The sequence below is a fragment of the Protomyctophum bolini genome, assembly GCF_963924005.1.
Source record: "Protomyctophum bolini genome assembly, chromosome: 16".
NCBI classification, from domain to species: domain Eukaryota; kingdom Metazoa; phylum Chordata; class Actinopteri; order Myctophiformes; family Myctophidae; genus Protomyctophum; species Protomyctophum bolini.
In genome coordinates, this window is record NC_137877.1 from 3,209,152 (window position 1) to 3,230,036 (window position 20,885).

The 20,885-nt window shown below is 45.0% G+C and overlaps 1 protein-coding gene across 1 annotated transcript in view; it reads right to left on the reverse strand.

The window, feature by feature from the left end:
* The window catches only part of LOC308330385 (uncharacterized protein), a 121,124-nt gene that overhangs the window by 19,366 nt on the left and 80,873 nt on the right, over positions 1-20,885 (reverse strand). The window contains exons 12-13 of the mRNA XM_080785234.1: positions 6,354-6,467; positions 5,154-5,267 (exon numbers count right to left, since the gene is read on the reverse strand). Of these exons, the coding sequence (XP_080641360.1) occupies positions 5,154-5,267; positions 6,354-6,467 (228 nt within the window). The remainder of the gene's footprint in view (positions 1-5,153; positions 5,268-6,353; positions 6,468-20,885) is intronic.

Consider the following 20,885-nt stretch of genomic DNA (forward strand, 5'->3'; position numbering starts at 1 on the left):
TTGGTGAAACCTGCTCGTTGGGGGAAACCTTGGAGACGGCGTTCGGTCCGTGCGTCCAACCCTTGGTGAAACCTGCTCGTTGGGGGAAACCTTGGAGACGGCGTTCGGTCCGTTCGTCCAACCCTTGGTGAAACCTGCTCGTTGGGGGAAACCTTGGGTCGGCGTTCGGTGTGGCCAAAGGGTCCAAGCGTGAAGCCAACCACGTTGGTGGAGCCTTGGTTCCCTGGCTGCAGAAGCGCTGTGAGACCCCGAGCGAAACCGACCTCGTCGGTGAACCTCCTGGTTGTTCATCGCGGCTGTACACCGTGGCGGCGGGTAGCGGGGTAGAACCCAGAGGAGCTGACCTAGTCGGCGTACACTGAGGCCATCTACGTTCGCTGATCGTTGCCGCCGCGGTCCGGTCCGGCCAGACCACACGGCAGAGAGTGTAAACAAACAATTCCAGCGTGTTCCAACTTCCTCATTGACAGGTTGACGTGAGCGTCATAGTGTAGGAGGTATGCTCGTCAGGGACGGCTGCCCAGACTGCACTGTGCCTCACGGTTCACAAGAGGGCGGTGTGGCTCAAAGATCAGGAGACAAAAACTCCAGATGACCCACCGTGTTAGGCGCTGCAATTAAATCGCTTACTCTGTCACAATTGGTTCTGGTTAATATATACTTATATGCTTATATATATATATACCTGTGTGTATCAATACAAGCATACAGGTATGTGTATCACGCAAGCTGATACACTACCAATGTATTGTACAGTCTGTACAATACAGTACAGGCATATATATATGTACCATTGTAAAGCGCTTTGAGCACTTGGAAAAGCGCTATAAAAATGCAATTCATTATTATTGTTATTATTATAAGTATGATAATGGCTACAACAACACACTATGCATGTGGACTTGTAGGCCTACTGGTATGATATACAAAAGTTTGGAAGCCTCCAGTGTGCTTAATGTCAGATTGTTTTGTGCTAGAGCGCCTCAGAGCGGCCGAGCAGTTTATGTACAACCTCTTCCAGAGGTCCATAACTCTGCTGGTGACACAAAACAAACTGTGGACATTGATTTGGGGACTCTGTCCTAACAAAGAGAGAGCACACTGAGAATCCGCGTCATGGGGATGTCTTAGGGTACCATGTTGCCTTGATTCGTTTATGCAGCATTGTGAGCTGCAAAGGGTAGATTATGACCCCTCACGTTCAAGCAATTACTATGGGCCCACTCCCTGTGGAGCACATTCCGAACAGTTAAAATATGGTGTACAATACAAGATGTATACATATATGTATATATAGGTACACATATAATAAATAATATATAGGTATACATATGAATATATCTATATAGAGACAAGAGGAGATGGAAATAGCAGGGGTTTCTCAGGCTGCATGTGGAGCTCACACGCCCACAGAGGATGGCCATGACCAGTGTGTGCCCTGCGGGGGCCCTGGTATGAGGACCTCCTGTATGAATGGTCTCTTCCTTCCAGCTGAAGCTGGAGGGGCCATGCCTGTTTTTAGAGGCAAAAGACCAGTCGTTTCCACTGACAGACCCATAAAAATGTATTTTTTATGTGAACGGGTATATGCTATTTGTATACAGCTGTGACTCTGTCTCCAAGACAATGTTTTCTCAAGAGAGACAAATAAAGACTACCTTGAACCTTGTCCCAGGTTGGCAGAGCTGGGGGAGCTAAGCTCAGGCTATAGCCCCTCTCTCTCCGGTCCTGCCTGGTATGGACAGGTCTGTAAAGAAGGATTTAGTGAGACTACTTACGAGTGTCAGCAGCCTATTAATGCACTACGGTGTGCAGTTTAGGGAGCGAGCGTTGACTCGCCCTCTCGGGTTAGCTGTGTTCTCGTTTGTAGGTGAGACTAACAAAATTCCTTGGGGTCAGTCGAATGTTTCCCTTTATGTTGGGCAGTCATCATAGCGCACTATACTGCCGTAATTCTGGCGAGGCGTCAGCTCACGCGACAGTGGTGTAGTTCGGTCACAGACAGGACGTGCTGTGTCTGTCCGACGTTTGGTTGAAGGCAAATTATGCAGCCATTATAGTGCACTATACGGTCGTATTGCTGGCGGGGCGCCTGCTTACGCGACCGTGGTGTAGTTCTGTCTGTGGATCTGGTTCCCCAGTGACACAGACATGACATGCTGGGTCTGCCAGGAAGTATGCCTGAATCTCAGCCATTGGCACACTATACGGCATATTGCTGACGGGGTCAGCTCATGCGTCCGTGGTGTAGTTCTGTCACAGACAGGAGGTCCTGCGTCTGTCCGATGTTTTGTAACACAGACATGACATGCTGGGTCTGCCAGGAAGTATGCCTGAATGTCACACTATACGGCGTATCGCTGACGGGGTCAGCTCATGCATCCGTGGTGTACGGTAGTTTCACGGTGGAGCCGGGCTCAGTAACACAGCAGAGTGTGCTGTGGCTGTCGGGCAGAGCACACTATACAGTATACAGGGTGTCACGGCGGAGCCGGTCACGCCCCTAGGTGTGACTCTGCGGCGTAGAATCCGGTTACCGGTCTGAAACCACAGAGAAAGCTCTTCTCATCCAGAGAAGTCACAAAGTCATGGCTATCTAGGCAGCTAGCCAACACAGGGCGATTTTGTCAAGGCAATCCGTACAGGGCCTTGTGGCCCATGCACTGATGACGAGATGACGAGTCCCTCTATCTGAGTTCTGGGTGACGGACTCTGTGTCGATGCCGTCCGCATTTAGCAGGTTATACCAGTGTGGTATCCATGTGGCAGCCAGCACCCTCCTCACTGAGTGTGCTGGGCTCCGCATCAGGACACGGCTTCAACAGTCCGTTGGCCTACTGTCCGACGGGCTGACTTGAGCGGGAGTGCATGACTGCAGACTGCAGTAACCCGGTCACATTTCCCGAATGGCACCCTGGTGCTCAGGAGCTCAGGTTAGGGCCCCACGAGTCCTGTTTGGGCTCTATGATGAGCCCCCTTAAAATCGTTTAGCCAGTGAGCCTGACATGCTGTCACTCAAGACAGCAGTATCATATAAAAGAACAGCAACAAGACTGAGTGCCGAATCTGCCTCGCGGAGGAAGCCTCAGTCTTGTCCGTGCGTCCGCTCCCTGGTGAAACCTGCTCGTCGGGGGAAACCTTGAGACGGCGTTCGGTCCGTGCGTCCGCTCCCTGGTGAAACCTGCTCGTCGGGGGAAACCTTGAGACGGAGCTCGGTGCGGCCAAAGGGTCCCAAGTGCGAAGCCGACCTCGTTGGTGGAGCCTGGGTTCCCTGGCTGCAGAAGCGCTGTGAGACCCCGAGCGAAACCGACCTCGTCGGTGAACCTCCTGGTTGATCATCGCGGCTGTAAACCGTTGCGGCGGGTAGCGGGGTAGAACCCAGAGGAGCTGACCTAGTCGGCGTACTCTGAGGCCATCTACGGTCGCTGATCGTTGCCGCCGCGGTCCGGCCAGACCACACGGCAGAGAGCGTAAACAAACAATTCCAGGGCCAACCGGCGGGGTATGGCTAGAGGTACTCAGCACACCGAGCCCACTCCTCAGTCCTGACAGTTCAGGGTACCCAGCCCCCACATGCTGTCTCTCGAGACAGTGGCGGTCAATTCAGGTGGACCCCTGAGTAGGTTCCTCCACCATGTCATGGGTTGTAGCTCTCTCGAGGTCGTCCTCAGACGAGCCCTCCATTGTCGTTTCCGGTGATCCTGGATCTCCATCTGGCCAGTTTGTTGGTACTTTGCGCTCCTGCGTCGTTCTTGAGTACATCCACGGATGTTGGCGTGGGACGTCCTCGTGACCGGTGCCCGTTTGTTGGATCCCACAGCACTAGTTTGCTGGCTGGCATCTCTTGGCAGTGAGCCAGCTGGTGCCTCCGCCCCTTAGGGCTGAGGGAGACCACGGTGTACCGGGTGCTCGCACATTAGGTCGGCAGCCCCCCCACGGGAGGTGGTACTGTCTGCCTTGCGGCATGAGCCAATTAAGCGTGGACACTTGGGTGGCTTCTCGCAGGACAGCATTCTTGTTGTTAGCAGTGTCAGCCACAAGAATGTCCCTATCAGTGCATGAAGGAGGCTGCCGCTTCCTACATGGCAATGGTTAGGTGGTGCTGGCACCAATCCCTGCACTCTATACCATACGGCCTGATCAGAGAGTGCTCGGGTAGACCATGGTCGAAGGGTGGACTGTCCCACCGGATCACAGGGGTGATCCAACAGGGACAAGCAGGCAGGAGTGCCAGGGTCGCCTGGAAGGCGGGCACACTCTGCCCATGGGACAACAGCCCCCTGGTTGCTGTAGAATGGTGTATCTCTGACAGAGATCTACACAGCAGTGACATGGGCGACTCTGTCTACATTCACCCTGTCCTACCGATGGAACGTGGTGGCATCCGCTCCCCCTGTGGGAGTCGCTCCTGCGTGCTACTCAGCGGTAGGGTCACCAGCACCTTGACCGGTCAGGTCGGCCGGGCATCTGACGGGCTGGCTTGAGCAGCCCTTCACCCCGGTGGTCACTGGCCTAGCATCATGCTGGGCCAGCTGAGCCTAGGTGGCGTCTTGCGCCTAGGCCACGAGTATTACTTACTTGGTATGAATACTGAAGTTTTGGAGCGTTTTGGCAAGCGCCTGTGACTCATGGCGCTCACCACTTATAGGCTCGGATGGAATTCAGGTTAAACTGCCTCGGGCTGCCGCAGGGGCAGCTGGTCTGCTTATTTCCTCGCGGTGTGTCTTAGAGAGTTCCCGTACATATTGAACAATATGTAGTGGAGAGCCAGTCTCGAACACGATAGAGAACGGAGGGTTACACTCTCTGTAACCCAGGTTCTCTGAGTGGAGAGACTGGCTCTCCACAAAAGAGCCGCTCCGAAATGCGTGTCAATCAAGAATTAATCGAAGTGGCACTGCACAGATGGGGCTTAAATAGCCCGCTGATTGGCATCTGGGCAGGGCCACCATAGAAGATGTGTCTTAAAGAGATATCCATGAACACTGCCCTGTGGGGTCAGTTCCCGTACATATTGAACAATATGTAGTGGAGAGCCAGTCTCTCCACTCAGAGAACCTGGGTTACAGAGAGTGTAACCCTCCGTTATAGTGTATATTGTATAGTGTTAAAGTGTTATAGTGTTGTATATATTCATAGGAGGGTTGACATACTGTGAATCAGGAGGTCCAGGTTCGTTACTGAAGTCAGGAGGTTTTCCTTTAGACCAGTCACTCTTCACAGACAGAAGGCTGGGAGTTGGAGACTCTGCTCTGTGGTGGACACTTCTGGAATCATACGGACAGAAATAACAATACATCAACAACAGAGACAGTGAATAATACTACTAGAAATAATACTAAGTAAATAACAGACAGTAATTAGCATAACAGTAGCTTGTATTCCATGTAGTACAAACGGTACAATGGAATGATTTGCCCAAGGAGATAAAGACAAGTGCCTCTCTAAACACTTAAAACTTAGGTCAGGATTGAGAAGGCGTTTTTAGAATCCTGAATGGGTCTGTTGAATTGAGCAATTGTAACAGTTATCTCCTTAACACATTCCGACCAGGATTACTGCATGTTTTTGTGAGGGTACCTACCCTAGGGGACACGGGGAGAACATGTGAGGGTACCTACCATAGGGGACACGCGGAGAACATGTGAGGGTACCTACCCTAGGGGACACGGGGAGAACATGTGGGGGGACCTACCCTAGGGGACACGGGGAGAACATGTGGGGGGACCTACCCTAGGGGACACGGGGAGAACATGTGAGGGTACCTACCCTAGGGGACACGGGGAGAACATGTGGGGGGACCTACCCTAGGGGACACGGGGAGAACATGTGAGGGTACCTACCCTAGGGGACATGGGGAGAACATACAAACTCAAAACAGAAAGGCCCTTTCGCCAACCCCACCTCGGGTATGGGCACTGATGACACAGAGGAGAGAACACGCCCCCAGCGCCGACAGCGGGAATCGAACCCAGGACCTTCTAGCTGTGAGGCGACAACACTACCGACTGTGCCACTGTACCCCCTCTTGGTTTTATTTTTGATAAAGATTTTAAACTTAATAAACAAATCAGCTCCGTCGTTAAAACTCTCTTCTTCCAATCATCGCCACGGTCAAATCCTACCTCCCCTAAAAACAGCTGGAGATAGTTATCCATGCTTTGATTTCATCAAGAATAGATTATTGCAACTCTTTATATATTGGCATCGACCAGGCATCACTCAGGCGTTTACAGCTAGTGCAGAACACAGCTGCCCGCCTTCTCACCGGCACTATAAAATATGTTATAGTGTAAATTGTATAGTGTTAAAGTGTTATAGTGTTGTATATATTCATAGGAGGGTTGACATACTGTGAATCAGGAGGTCCAGGTTCGTTACTGAAGTTAGGAGGATCTCCTTTAGACTTGTCACTCTTCACAGACAGAAGGCTGGGAGTTGGAGACTCTGCTCTGTGGTGGACACTTCTGGAATCATACGGACAGAAATAACAATACATCAACAACAGAGACAGTGAATAATACTACTAGAAATAATACTAAGTAAATAACAGACAGTAATTAGCATAACAGTAGCTTGTATTCCATGTAGTACAAACGGTACAATGGAATGATTTGCCCAAGGAGATAAAGACAAGTGCCTCTCTAAACACTTAAAACTTAGGTCAGGATTGAGAAGGCGTTTTTAGAAGCCTGAATGGGTCTGTTGAGTTGAGCAATTGTAACAGTTCTCTCCTTAACACATTCCGACCAGGATTACTGCATGTTTTTGTGAGGGTACCTACCCTAGGGGACACGGGGAGAACATGTGAGGGTGCCTACCATAGGGGACACGCGGAGAACATGTGAGGGTACCTACCCTAGGGGACACGGGGAGAACATGTGGGGGGACCTACCCTAGGGGACACGGGGAGAACATGTGAGGGTACCTACCCTAGGGGATACGGGGAGAACATGTGAGGGTACCTACCCTAGGGGAAACGGGGAGAACATACAAACTCCACACAGAAAGGCCCTTTCGCCAACCCCGCCTCGGGTATGGGCACTGATGACGCAGAGCAGAGAACACACCCCCAGCGCCCACAGCGGGAATCGAACCCAGGACCTTCTAGCTGAGAGGCGACAACACTACCGACTGCGCCAAGGGTATCGCCCAATTGTCTCGGTCCCGATTTCATCAAGAATAGATTATTGCAACTCTTTGTATATTGGCATCGACCAGGCATCACTCGGGCGTTTACAGGTAGTGCAGACATACTACTGTTTGTGTGGAGGTCCAGGTTCATTACTGAAGTTAGAAAAATGTAACAGTGAGTAAAGTAAAGTAAAATCAAATAGCAGGATTAACATACTTTGTATGTGGAGACTCTGGTCTGTGGATGTGATGTTTGACAGCTCCCTCCTCCTCCTCTCTCTCCTCACACTGACTCATCTTTGGTCTTCAGGAAACCTGTCAAGATTACAGGCATGCACGCACGCACACACACACACACACATGCACATTTTAACCATTTATTTATGTCAACACAAAGGAGATGCATCGAAGGACACAAATATTATTGGTGCAGTAGAGTTACTTTTACAAAACCATGGGATGTGTTTTCATGATACAATAGACATGTCACTCAGCACTCTATGGGTAAAAGTAACGGTTTCTCCGCCATATATGGTGTTTTACCTCCTTTTGGGGAATCCCAGGTTGGTGAAACCCTCTAACAACCAGTCTGTGGTATAATGTCCTAGTGAAACCCTCTAACAACCAGTCTGTGGTATAATGTCTAGTGAAACCCTCTAACAACCAGTCTGTGGGTATAATGTCCTAGTGAAACCCTCTAACAACCAGTCTGTGGGTATAATGTCTAGTGAAACCCTCTAACAACCAGTCTGTGGTATAATGTCCTAGTGAAACCCTCTAACAACCAGTCTGTGGGTATAATGTCCTAGTGAAACCCTCTAACAACCAGTCTGTGGGTATAATGTCCTAGTGAAACCCTCTAACAACCAGTCTGTGGGTATAATGTCTAGTGAAACCCTCTAACAACCAGTCTGTGGGTATAATGTCTAGTGAAACCCTCTAACAACCAGTCTGTGGTATAATGTCTAGTGAAACCCTCTAACAACCAGTCTGTGGTATAATGTCTAGTGAAACCCTCTAACAACCAGTCTGTGGGTATAATGTCTAGTGAAACCCTCTAACAACCAGTCTGTGGTATAATGTCCTAGTGAAACCCTCTAACAACCAGTCTGTGGTATAATGTCCTAGTGAAACCCTCTAACAACCAGTCTGTCGGTATAATGTCTAGTGAAACCCTCTAACAACCAGTCTGTGGTATAATGTCTAGTGAAACCCTCTAACAACCAGTCTGTGGGTATAATGTCTAGTGAAACCCTCTAACAACCAGTCTGTGGTATAATGTCTAGTGAAACCCTCTAACAACCAGTCTGTGGGTATAATGTCCTAGTGAAACCCTCTAACAACCAGTCTGTGGGTATAATGTCTAGTGAAACCCTCTAACAACCAGTCTGTGGTATAATGTCTAGTGAAACCCTCTAACAACCAGTCTGTGGTATAATGTCCTAGTGAAACCCTCTAACAACCAGTCTGTGGTATAATGTCTAGTGAAACCCTCTAACATTCAGTCTGTGGGTATAATGTCCTAGTGAAACCCTCTAACAACCAGTCTGTGGGTATAATGTCCTAGTGAAACCCTCTAACAACCAGTCTGTGGGTATAATGTATAGTGAAACCCTCTAACAACCAGTCTGTGGTTATAATGTCTAGTGAATCCCTCACAATTGATCACATTCAGAAGAACCTGAACCTGAATTCAGAAGAACTTTGTTGTGTATAGATAATGCTCAATTCAATGACATCTGTCTCTCTGTGCGTCTTACTGTGAGCACAGTTTATGTTTTCAGCACAGTTCCCTCGTTTTTGATGCACAGCCAATGCCAGTTGGTACCACAAGGTGGAGCACTGCTCCCTCCCTTACCCATACCCACTTCTGTCAGGCTGTGATCAACTGTCTGCCAGAGAGTGTCTAGAATAGATGCTAATGTTTTGAATTGACTTCTAAACAAGTTGTGATGGTGGGTTTAGGCTACTATGCTAAGCATTCAAATGACTGTCTCTCTCTCTCTCACTCACTGAATGAATTGAAATGCAAAAAATGGGCCATCTTCCCTGCATGTTTTTCCAGCATCAGTTCAAACGTTTTGGTAGGATATAAATAAGGCTGTGTGGCCAAACTGCAAATCTGCAATAATTATCGTATTGTAATTCGTAACTTTATTTAACCGTTATTCCTTTTTTCATAGAAGTGTGTATTTGTATGTCATACATGTCTTTAATGTTCAGATTAATTGAAAATGGAGGATAATTCAACAGATACAATGCCAAGGGGCTTGTCTTTGGTGTATAATATTAATTATATTGCACTGTCACTAACTTGAACTCAGAAAAGTACATTTAACCTTTATTTTTCTCGTCTATTTTCCCCCTCATCTTTTTTCTCGTCTCACCACGCATCTAAAAGGCACGACTGCAATTCATCTTAATGTCTTTTATGGCGTGCACGGTCTGGGAAGAACCTGTTAAACAACTCACGGAACTTTATCGTTTCAATTTCCCCAGAGTAACATTTTTCAGTTCCTTGTTCCTGACATGACAAGCAGGCGCGGAGATATAGGCGAGGCAGTCGCCTCAGGCCAGGGCTCAGGGGGCCGCTCCCGCATGCGTGGTATTAAACTGTATTCTCTCTCTCTCTCTCGCTCTCTCCCACAAACACGCTGTTAAGTTACCGCGAATAAAGCTACATTTCCTGTCAATAATAAGCAGTGTAACATGTAGTTCATTGGGAGGTAAAGGGTGACGCTGTATTGTGAAGGCCCCTTCACGGCGCAGGCAGGAAATAGGGTGTTTAAACTGGGCTGCTTGGCTGCACGTTAAGAGTAGACTGATTTGCTCCGGTCTGTCCGGTGGCTGTACAGTACTGCTCTGCAATCGCCTGATAAAAGGTGAGTTTTGATTCTTTGAACAGTCAAAACAAGACCCAAAGATTACCACAGGCACTTTCAAAAGAGGGCAAGATAGATGGAGTAAAAGGTGGAATACAAACACAACAGCTCCATCCACATGCACTGAGTCTTACTTAGTGGAGGTGGGGTGAAGTCGCATGACAGGAATACCAACTTAAGACAACAACACCATCAGAAAGACGGACGGACATGCCCACGTGAACTTTACCACTTGAATTGAAACATTAAGAGACTATTTTAATCAACAAATCCCGAAGCCGTCCCATTCATCACAGCCATGTACAGACGGCAGGCGGCACAACTGTATGCGAGTAGCGGCCTTATACACCCTCCAGTATTTTATTAGCTCCGTTAGGAATGAATGGTTATGGATATACATTTTGACATGTGACTTGATTTTCAATTTGCTCCTTATATTGGGACCCCAGAGAACCGAAAGCTGCGCTCCTTATATTGGGACCCCAGAGAACCTGGGCTAGAAGAACAAACGTTCCGTCCTCTCACTGCATGTTACACTTTGCTAGTGCAACTAATTCACAGTATTAATTGTGAACCTTCATGAAACGAAATTATTAAATAATTAAACAGACTCTTAAAAACACATCAAGTTGGGTCACACTCTCCTGGCGCTGCCACACCTTTGTTGATTTACTCATCATTGGGGCTAATATTTGTCGGCCCCAGAGCCTATAGAAGGCTCTGCTCAGCCCTCTGGCCCCGTGAGGGGCACTGGCTTTTGACCAATGACAGCTTTATTATTTACTTTCTAATTCGTTTTCTCCATGTCCGTTGACGAAAACATGAAGTTAAGAGATTGGGGCATATCATCCAATGGATTAAAATAACGAAAGGAAAGAGACAAATATTATACGTTTTGTGGGTTTGAAATTCTTGCTTTTTGGGGCAGAGACAGACCGACACGGCTTATTGGACCCATAAAGATATAAGACACAAAGTTAAGAAACAAAATGGCTAGTTCAATCACATTGGAAGTGGCTCGGGAGACATCCTTTGGTTAGACATAAGGTTGGTGAGGGGTGCGTTAAGACGACCGGATTAAGGTTGGTGAGGGGTGCGTTAAGACGACCGGGTTAAGGTTGTTGAGGGGTGCGTTAAGGGTTAGGTTAGGTTTAGGTGTGCTGTCCCGTGGGAGGTTGGGTTATAGGGTGAGGGTTGGAGATGGTTAACATCGGTAGACAACTTGACTGCGTGTGCGTGCGTTTGTCTTGATTTGTGAGTTATCTTGGCACAGCGCCATGGGTGTGTACGCATAACAAAACCATGACGCTTCTATGCGACGATTGGTATGAAAAACAAAAGGGCCATGCCGATGTCTGCTATGGGGATTAATGTGGTTGACACGCACTGTAGGAGGAGAAGATGATGAGTTCAGATATGTACCAGTGCCACTGTCTGCTATGTTGTTTAAAGCTGCATTACACCTCAAGCAGACTGTAATTATGAAACCTTTTAATTAATTGTCTGGTTTGGGTGTTATTTTGTTCATAAAGTGCATGTGATCCTCAACACAGGATTTGATATATCCAGACTAACATTATTAGTATATTGCCTTCACCACCAATAACCATGATAGTACAGCACTATCTGCACCCTCACTATGCCAGCTTGTGAATGTGATCGACATTTGCATTAATGTTTTATTTTTGCCACGGACATGCAAAACAATTAAATGATCAATGATATTACCAGAACACAAATGTATAGCCTCCAGTACTAATAGACTCTTGACGTGGCATATATTGTCTACTCTATTCCACTGCGCTACACATTTAAAAATAAGTCACTTATCATAAAGATCTACAAGCTCACAACACATTACGGCATGTTGTGACCTTGTAGATCAGCAATTGTCCTTTCTTCTTAGCCTATAATGACATGCCCAAAATCAGGATATCAGGGTTAAAGTAGTTATAGATATATACAGTAGTTACCCAATTAACTTACCCAGCAAGACTGGGAAGTTATCCACTGTATACTGGCAGGTGGCCGTCCTGAGACAGGCATTACTGTATGTGGCACAATGCATGGTCCAAGTACAGTACATTCCATGTTTGGGATTTCAATAAATGGGTCTTATACAGTAAGTACAGTTGCAAGAGAAAGGGACACTTGGCTGCGAAGCTGAATGGGTGTGCAGTTACTGCAGTATACTTCATATTAGGTTATTAAAGCTGAATGGGTGTGCCGTATACTTCATATTAGGTTATTAACAAAAGAGCCACGTCGTAGTAAATCCTGTACATACAAACAAAGCGTGAAATGCAGATTTAAAGGTTAGGTTATTAAAGCTGAATGGGTGTGCAGTATACTTCATATTAGGTTACTTGGGGACATGAGGAGAGTTCTACAGGCTAAACTAGTTTTGTAGCTTAAATAGTTGTTGTCAGAACATTAAGGTGTGTGGTACTGTACTGTACTGTACTGTATGTTGATGAGTCAACTATGCAATGCCAATGGAAACATACCTGAGATTCAAAACAGATAATTAAGTACATGATGAGTGATTCATGACCTATTTCAGCATTTTTCAATATGTTCCGCCACTGGGATTTCTTATAGGACCTTTTGATATGTTGTTACTAACATATTTATGAAACAAAACAAGTTGAAGGAGTTTCGAGCAACTTAAAACTGTCTGTGGTGTTCTCATAAGCACGAGTAGACGATAGAAATGACAAACAAGACACCCCGGGTCACCGGTGTGGTGGTACGGGCGCCCTAGGCTGCAATGGTTCGAATCCCGATCCCGACGACCTTTGCTGCGTGTTACTCCCCATATGCTGTGAGTTACTGTCCTATCAATAAAGGCATAAAAGCCCCAAAACATAAATCTTAAGAAATAAAACAAGAGTAAATCCTTTGAATAATAATTCACTGCTTCAACTTATGAAATCTCATCTTCCTTTATTGTCCCACTGGGGACAAATTCACACCATAAAGATGTTATGCGTAGTCATCAAATGTTTGTTTGAATCTTTACCTGTCATGAATCCTGTCCGCCCATGGTTCTGTACTGTACACCACCCTTGGTTCTGCTTCTGTACTGTAGACTTTGGACTGGATAATAAAATGACTTCTGTGTCCTGATTAGATAAAGTGGAGATGGGCGGAGAGACAGAGAGAGAGAGGGACAGAGAGAGAGAGACAGAGAGAGAGGGACAGAGAGAGAGAGAGAGACAGACAGAGAGAGACAGAGAGAGAGAGAGAGAGAGAGAGAGAGAGAGACAGAGACTATTAGATTATAACTAAAGAAAAAGATAAATGCATCACATATTGGAACGAACTCACAAAATCACAACACAAACTAGAAACATATGTGGCTCTAAACAGACAGTATACTGTGGCAGACTACACCTAACCACAGAAACTGATACAAACCTGAGAAAGACTTTGACAATGTGCACGGACAGTAGGGCTGACCCAAAAAAAATCGATTAATCGACGTTCGATCGATAAGCACGGGAGTCTAAAATAAAAAGATCGAATAGTCATTAACCCATTTTGACCTGAGATCAGATTCTAAAAATGTCTTCTACATCCTGACACTTTTCTGAAAAAGCTATGTTTCTATGTCAGTGGTTCTTCGATTTGTCAAATAGCAGACCTACAAGCTCATAGCGCGCCACTCGGTGGCGCGCTATGAGCTTGTAGATTTGCTATTTTTCAATAGCTAAAGCATAACATGATGCTCACACCAAAAGGGATTCCCACCAAAAATGGGTTAAAAAGAAAAGCGGCCCCTTTTGGTCCGCGAGCCGGCCCCTCCGTCCTCACGTGTTAACAAGGAAGTCAAGAAGTCCAAGACCACTTTGATGGAAAAATAATGTGCCACGTTATGCAAAGTTGGCACCTATTATAGCGAAGAGGATTCTATCCATCCCCGATTCCCTGCCACTACAACCCCTTCGGAGCGCATCTTCTCCAAAGCGGGATTTATTGTCTCTTTTCTGCACTAATATAATAAGTACGGTAACTAACTATATAGGGGTGGGCAACTGGCGGCCCGGGGGCCACATGCGGCCCCCACATTCAGAAGAACCATTGTATCTGTTGTGTCGTGTCTTGTCTTACTATGCTAGATCTAGATAGCACAAAGTGAGGAGACTTGCTTTATAGCTAGATGTTAACACTTTGTTGTGTATAGATAATGCTCAATTCAATGACATCTGTCTCTCTGTACGTCTTACTGTGAGCACAGTTTATGTTTTCAGCACAGTTTTCGAAGCACAGCCAATCCCAGTTGGTACCACAAGGTGGAGCACTGCTCCCTCCCTTACCCATACCCACTTCTGTCAGGCTGTGATCAACTGTCTGCCAGAGAGTGTCTAGAATAGATGCTAATGTTTTGAATTGACTTCTAAACAAGTTGTGATGGTGGGTTTAGGCTACTATGCTAAGCATTCAAATGACTGTCTCTCTCTCTCTCACTCACTGAATGAATTGAAATGCTAAAAATGGGCCATCTTCCCTGCATGTTTTTCCAGCATCAGTTCAAACGTTTTGGTAGGATATAAATAAGGCTGTGTGGCCAAACTGCAAATCTGCAATAATTATCGTATTGTAATTCGTAACTTTATTTAACCGTTATTCCTTTTTTCATAGAAGTGTGTATTTGTATGTCATACATGTCTTTAATGTTCAGATTAATTGAAAATGGAGGATAATTCCAACAGATACAATGCCAAGGGGCTTGTCTTTGGTGTATAATATTAATTATATTGCACTGTCACTAACTTGAACTCAGAAAAGTACATTTAACCTTTATTTTTCTCGTCTATTTTCCCCCTCATCTTTTTTCTCGTCTCACCACGCATCTAAAAGGCACGACTGCAATTCATCTTAATGTCTTTTATGGCGTGCACGGTCTGGGAAGAACCTGTTAAACAACTCACGGAACTTTATCGTTTCAATTTCCCAGAGTAACATTTTTCAGTTCCTTGTTCCTGACATGACAAGCAGGCGCGGAGATATAGGCGAGGCAGTCGCCTCAGGCCAGGGCTCAGGGGGCCGCTCCCGCATGCGTGGTATTAAACTGTATTCTCTCTCTCTCTCGCTCTCTCCCACAAACACGCTGTTAAGTTACCGCGAATAAAGCTACATTTCCTGTCAATAATAAGCAGTGTAACATGTAGTTCATTGGGAGGTAAAGGGTGACGCTGTATTGTGAAGGCCCCTTCACGGCGCAGGCAGGAAATCGAGTGTTTAAACTGGGCTGCTTGGCTGCACGTTAAGAGTAGACTGATTTGCTCTGGTCTGTCCGGTGGCTGTACAGTACTGCTCTGCAATCGCCTGATAAAAGGTGAGTTTTGATTCTTTGAACAGTCAAAACAAGACCCAAAGATTACCACAGGCACTTTCAAAAGAGGGCAAGATAGATGGAGTAAAAGGTGGAATACAAACACAACAGCTCCATCCACATGCACTGAGTCTTACTTAGTGGAGGTGGGGTGAAGTCGCATGACAGGAATACCAACTTAAGACAACAACAGCATCAGAAAGACGGACGGACATGCCCAAGTGAACTTTACCACTTGAATTGAAACATTAAGACACTATTTTAATCAACAAATCCCGAAGCCGTCCCATTCATCACAGCCATGTACAGACGGCAGGCGGCACAACTGTATGCGAGTAGCGGCCTTATACACCCTCCAGTATTTTATTAGCTCCGTTAGGAATGAATGGTTATGGATATACATTTTGACATGTGACTTGATTTTCAATTTGCTCCTTATATTGGGACCCCAGAGAACCGAAAGCTGCGCTCCTTATATTGTGACCCCAGAGAACCTGGGCTAGAAGAACAAACGTTCCGTCCTCTCACTGCATGTTACACTTTGCTAGTGCAACTAATTCACAGTATTAATTGTGAACCTTCATGAAACGAAATTATTAAATAATTAAACAGACTCTTAAAAACACATCAAGTTGGGTCACACTCTCCTGGCGCTGCCACACCTTTGTTGATTTACTCATCATTGGGGCTAATATTTGTCGGCCCCAGAGCCTATAGAAGGCTCTGCTCAGCCCTCTGGCCCCGTGAGGTGCACTGGCTTTTGACCAATGACAGCTTTATTATTTACTTTCTAATTCGTTTTCTCCATGTCCGTTGACGAAAACATGAAGTTAAGAGATTGGGGCATATCATCCAATGGATTAAAATAACGAAAGGAAAGAGACAAATATTATACGTTTTGTGGGTTTGAAATTCTTGCTTTTTGGGGCAGAGACAGACCGACACGGCTTATTGGACCCATAAAGATATAAGACACAAAGTTAAGAAACAAAATGGCTAGTTCAATCACATTGGAAGTGGCTCGGGAGACATCCTTTGGTTAGACATAAGGTTGGTGAGGGGTGCGTTAAGACGACCGGATTAAGGTTGGTGAGCGGTGCGTTAAGACGACTGGATTAAGGTTGGTGAGGGGTGCGTTAAGACGACCGGGTTAAGGTTGTTGAGGGGTGCGTTAAGGGTTGGGTTAGGTTTAGGTGTGCTGTCCCGTGGGAGGTTAGGTTATAGGGTGAGGGTTTGAGATGGTTAACATCGGTAGACAACTTGACTGCGTGTGCGTGCGTTTGTCTTGATTTGTGAGTTATCTTGGCACAGCGCCATGGGTGTGTACGCATAACAAAACCATGACGCTTCTATGCGACGATTGGTATGAAAAACAAAAGGGCCATGCCGATGTCTGCTATGGGGATTAATGTGGTTGACACGCACTGTAGGAGGAGAAGATGAGTTCAGATATGTACCAGTGCCACTGTCTGCTATGTTGTTTAAAGCTGCATTACACCTCAAGCAGACTGTAATTATGAAACCTTTTAATTAATTGTCTGGTTTGGGTGTTATTTTGTTCATAAAGTGCATGTGATCCTCAACACAGGATTTGATATATCCAGACTAACATTATTAGTATATTGTCTTCACCACCAATAACCATGATAGTACAGCACTATCTGCACCCTCACTATGCCAGCTTGTGAATGTGATCGACATTTGCATTAATGTTTTATTTTTGCCACGGACATGCAAAACAATTAAATGATCAATGATATTACCAGAACACAAATGTATAGCCTCCAGTACTAATAGACTCTTGACGTGGCATATATTGTCTACTCTATTCCACTGCGCTACACATTTTAAAATAAGTCACTTATCAAAAAAAGCCAATCTACAACCTCACAACACATTACGGCATGTTGTGACCTTGTAGATCAGCAATTGTCCTTTCTTCTTAGCCTATAATGACATGCCCAAAATCAGGATGTCAGGGTTAAAGTAGTTATAGATATATACAGTAGTTACCCAATTAACTTACCCAGCAAGACTGGGAAGTTATCCACTGTATACTGGCAGGTGGCCGTCCTGAGACAGGCATTACTGTATGTGGCATAATGCATGGTCCAAGTACAGTACATTCCATGTTTGGGATTTCAATAAATGGGTCTTATACAGTAAGTACAGTTGCAGTCCGAGAAAGGGACACTTGGCTGCAAAGCTGAATGGGTGTGCAGTTACTGCAGTATACTTCATATTAGGTTATTAAAGCTGAATGGGTGTGCCGTATACTTCATATTAGGTTATTAACCCATTCTGGCCGGGAACCCATTTTGGTGTTAGCACGATGTTATGCTTTAGCTATTGAAAAATAGCAGATCTACAAGCTCGTAGCGCGCCACCGAGTGGCGCGCTACGAGCTTGTAGGTCTGCTATTTTTGAAAAATCAAAGAACGACTGACATTTTTTAGAATCTGATCTCAGGTCAGAATGGGTTAATCAGACCAGTGTGTGTCCAGTGGAAACCTCGTATGAATCTGATCTCAGGTCAGAATGGGTTAACAAAAGAGCCACGTCGTAGTAAATCCTGTACATACAAACAAAGCGTGAAATGCAGATTTAAAGGTTAGGTTATTAAAGCTGAATGGGTGTGCAGTAATACTTCATATTAGGTTACTGCAGATGGCCTTTCAGAGGACAGTGTTACTTGGGGACATGAGGAGAGTTCTACAGGCTAAACTAGTTTTGTAGCTTAAATAGTTGTTGTCAGAACATTAAGGTGTGGCACTGTACTGTACTGTACTCTATGTTGATGAGTCAACTATGCAATGCCAATGGAAACATACCTGAGATTCAAAACAGATAATTAAGTACATGATGAGTGATTCATGACCTATTTCAGCATTTTTCAATATGTTCCGCCACTGGGATTTCTTATAGGACCTTTTGATATGTTGTTACTAACATATTTATGAAACAAAACAAGTTGAAGGAGTTTCGAGCAACTTAAAACTGTCTGTGGTGTTCTCATAAGCACGAGTAGACGATAGAAATGACAAACAAGACACCCCGGGTCACCGGTGTGGTGGTACGGGCGCCCTAGGCTGCAATGGTTCGAATCCCGATCCCGACGACCTTTGCTGCGTGTTACTCCCCATATGCTGTGAGTTACTGTCCTATCAATAAAGGCATAAAAGCCCCAAAACATAAATCTTAAGAAATAAAACAAGAGTAAATCCTTTGAATAATAATTCACTGCTTCAACTTATGAAATCTCATCTTCCTTTATTGTCCCACTGGGGACAAATTCACACCATAAAGATGTTATGCGTATAGTCATCAAATGTTTGTTTGAATCTTTACCTGTCATGAATCCCGTCCGCCCATGGTTCTGTACTGTACACCACCCTTGGTTCTGCTTCTGTACTGTAGACTTTGGACTGGATAATAAAATGACTTCTGTGTCCTGATTAGATAAAGTGGAGATGGGCGGAGAGACAGAGAGAGACAGAGAGAGAGACAGAGAGAGAGACAGAGAGAGAGGGACAGAGAGAGAGACAGAGAGAGAGACTATTAGATTATATATAAAGAAAAAGATAAATGCATCACATATTGGAACGAACTCACACAATCACAACAAACTAGAAACATATTTGCCTCTAAACAGACAGTATACTGTGGCAGACTACCTAACCACAGTAACTGATACAAACCTGAGAAAGACTTTGACAATGTGCACGGACAGTAGGGCTGACCCCAAAAAAAAAAAACGTATATATTTACATTTGGCAGCAGCACCTGCAATTCAGTAACCTATACACATTTCAAAAGGCTTTGCTATGCTATGCTATTAATATTTTTTCTAATAAGGTTTGTCCTTATAGATAGAAATGTGATCATCTTTGTATAGTTTTGTATATTAACAATATAATTATTAACGCACAGGGCCTCGCATTTCTCCCAGGCAGCTATGATTGCGAGCCATGCGTGGCGTGCGCCTCGCGCAGCAACCACTCGTCTCGCTGCTGTCATAAAGCCTCGATTTCAGTTAATTTTACGGCAAGAGAGAAGCAAAATGCCGTTCCTTTACACTTGCGTGTGCCATTTCCACGAAGCCTCTGAGTTTATTTCAGTTATAAATGCAAACAGACAGACAGACAGACAGACAGACAGACAGACAGACAGACAGACACTGAGATACACTTCATTTAACAGTTATTCCTTTTTTCATAGAAGTGTGTATTTGTATGTCATGTCTTTAATGTTCAGATTAATTGAAAATGGAGGATAATTCAACAGATAAAATGCCAAGGGGCATGTCTTTGGTGTATAATACTAATTATATTGCGTCTGTCACAAAGAGTAATGAACAAATGTTTATCGATATATGTCTTTTACAAGCTAAGAGAATGATAGCATTGACCTGGAAGAGGCCAGACAAACCAAGTATCACACAGCGGTTCAAGGAATTATGTTTATGTTTACCTTTGGAAAAGATTGCAATACATTCTTAAGGACAAACAAGAAAAGTTTCAGGGGGTGTGGGGGGGACGTTTTATAAGTTATATAAAGAACAATAATTTGTCACATTTAATGGATGGAGCTGAAGAGGAGTAGTGCTGTTGTTGTTTGTTTTTGTTGTGGTTATTGTTGTTTTGCTTGCTTTATACCAGTACATTGTCTTGCAATGTTCATTGTTGTTTTTTGTATGTTTGTATTGTCAGTTGTGTGTGTAAAAAAGGAAAATAAATACATTGTTAAAAAAAGAAATATTGCACTGTCACTAACTTAAACTCAGAAAAGTACATTTAACCTACCGGTATATTTGTTTTCTTATAAAAGGACAAAGTCTTCATTTTCAAAATTTCAATGATGCTGAGATTACAGAAGACATAATACAAGTACAGGCTATTGAAAATATTTAAGGATATGTAGCTGTTGCTTAGTTTAGTATTGGAAACACTAAAGTATTCAATATTCAGAGATACATGTAGTATAGGCTTATTGTTAACCACAGGTTAAGTGTAAACACAACATACTAACGGCATAAATATATACTTTTATATATACCTGTGTACACCTTGTCCTTGTTGAGCAGAGCAGAGCTGGAGAGCACAGAGGGAAAAGATCGCCCAAATGATCTTCTGACTGTTTGGGGGGGATGGAACGAGACACTTCCTCGTTCCGCCCACACTAGAAGAGCAGATCTACAAGCTCACAGCGCGTCGCATCGCGCCGCGCTGTGAGCTTGTAGATCTGATGGCTGCGACGTGACAGAGAGGGAGAGAGAGAATCACGCAGACCGCGTCCATTTTACCATAAAGTTAATGGCAACGTGCTACCTATAGGTGCAATGGCAGCCCATTCATCCAAACAGAAAAGTCCTCTCTGATTGTATTACACAACGTCAAACTCACCAACATTGCAGCTGTTTGTTTGTTTCATAAAAGTCCACTGTAGACATGTTTCATGTTATGAGCTACTTTGGGTCCTTGCAGCTGCTTATTTTTCTAAGTGCTGGAGTTTGGAAGCGCTTGTTAGATATC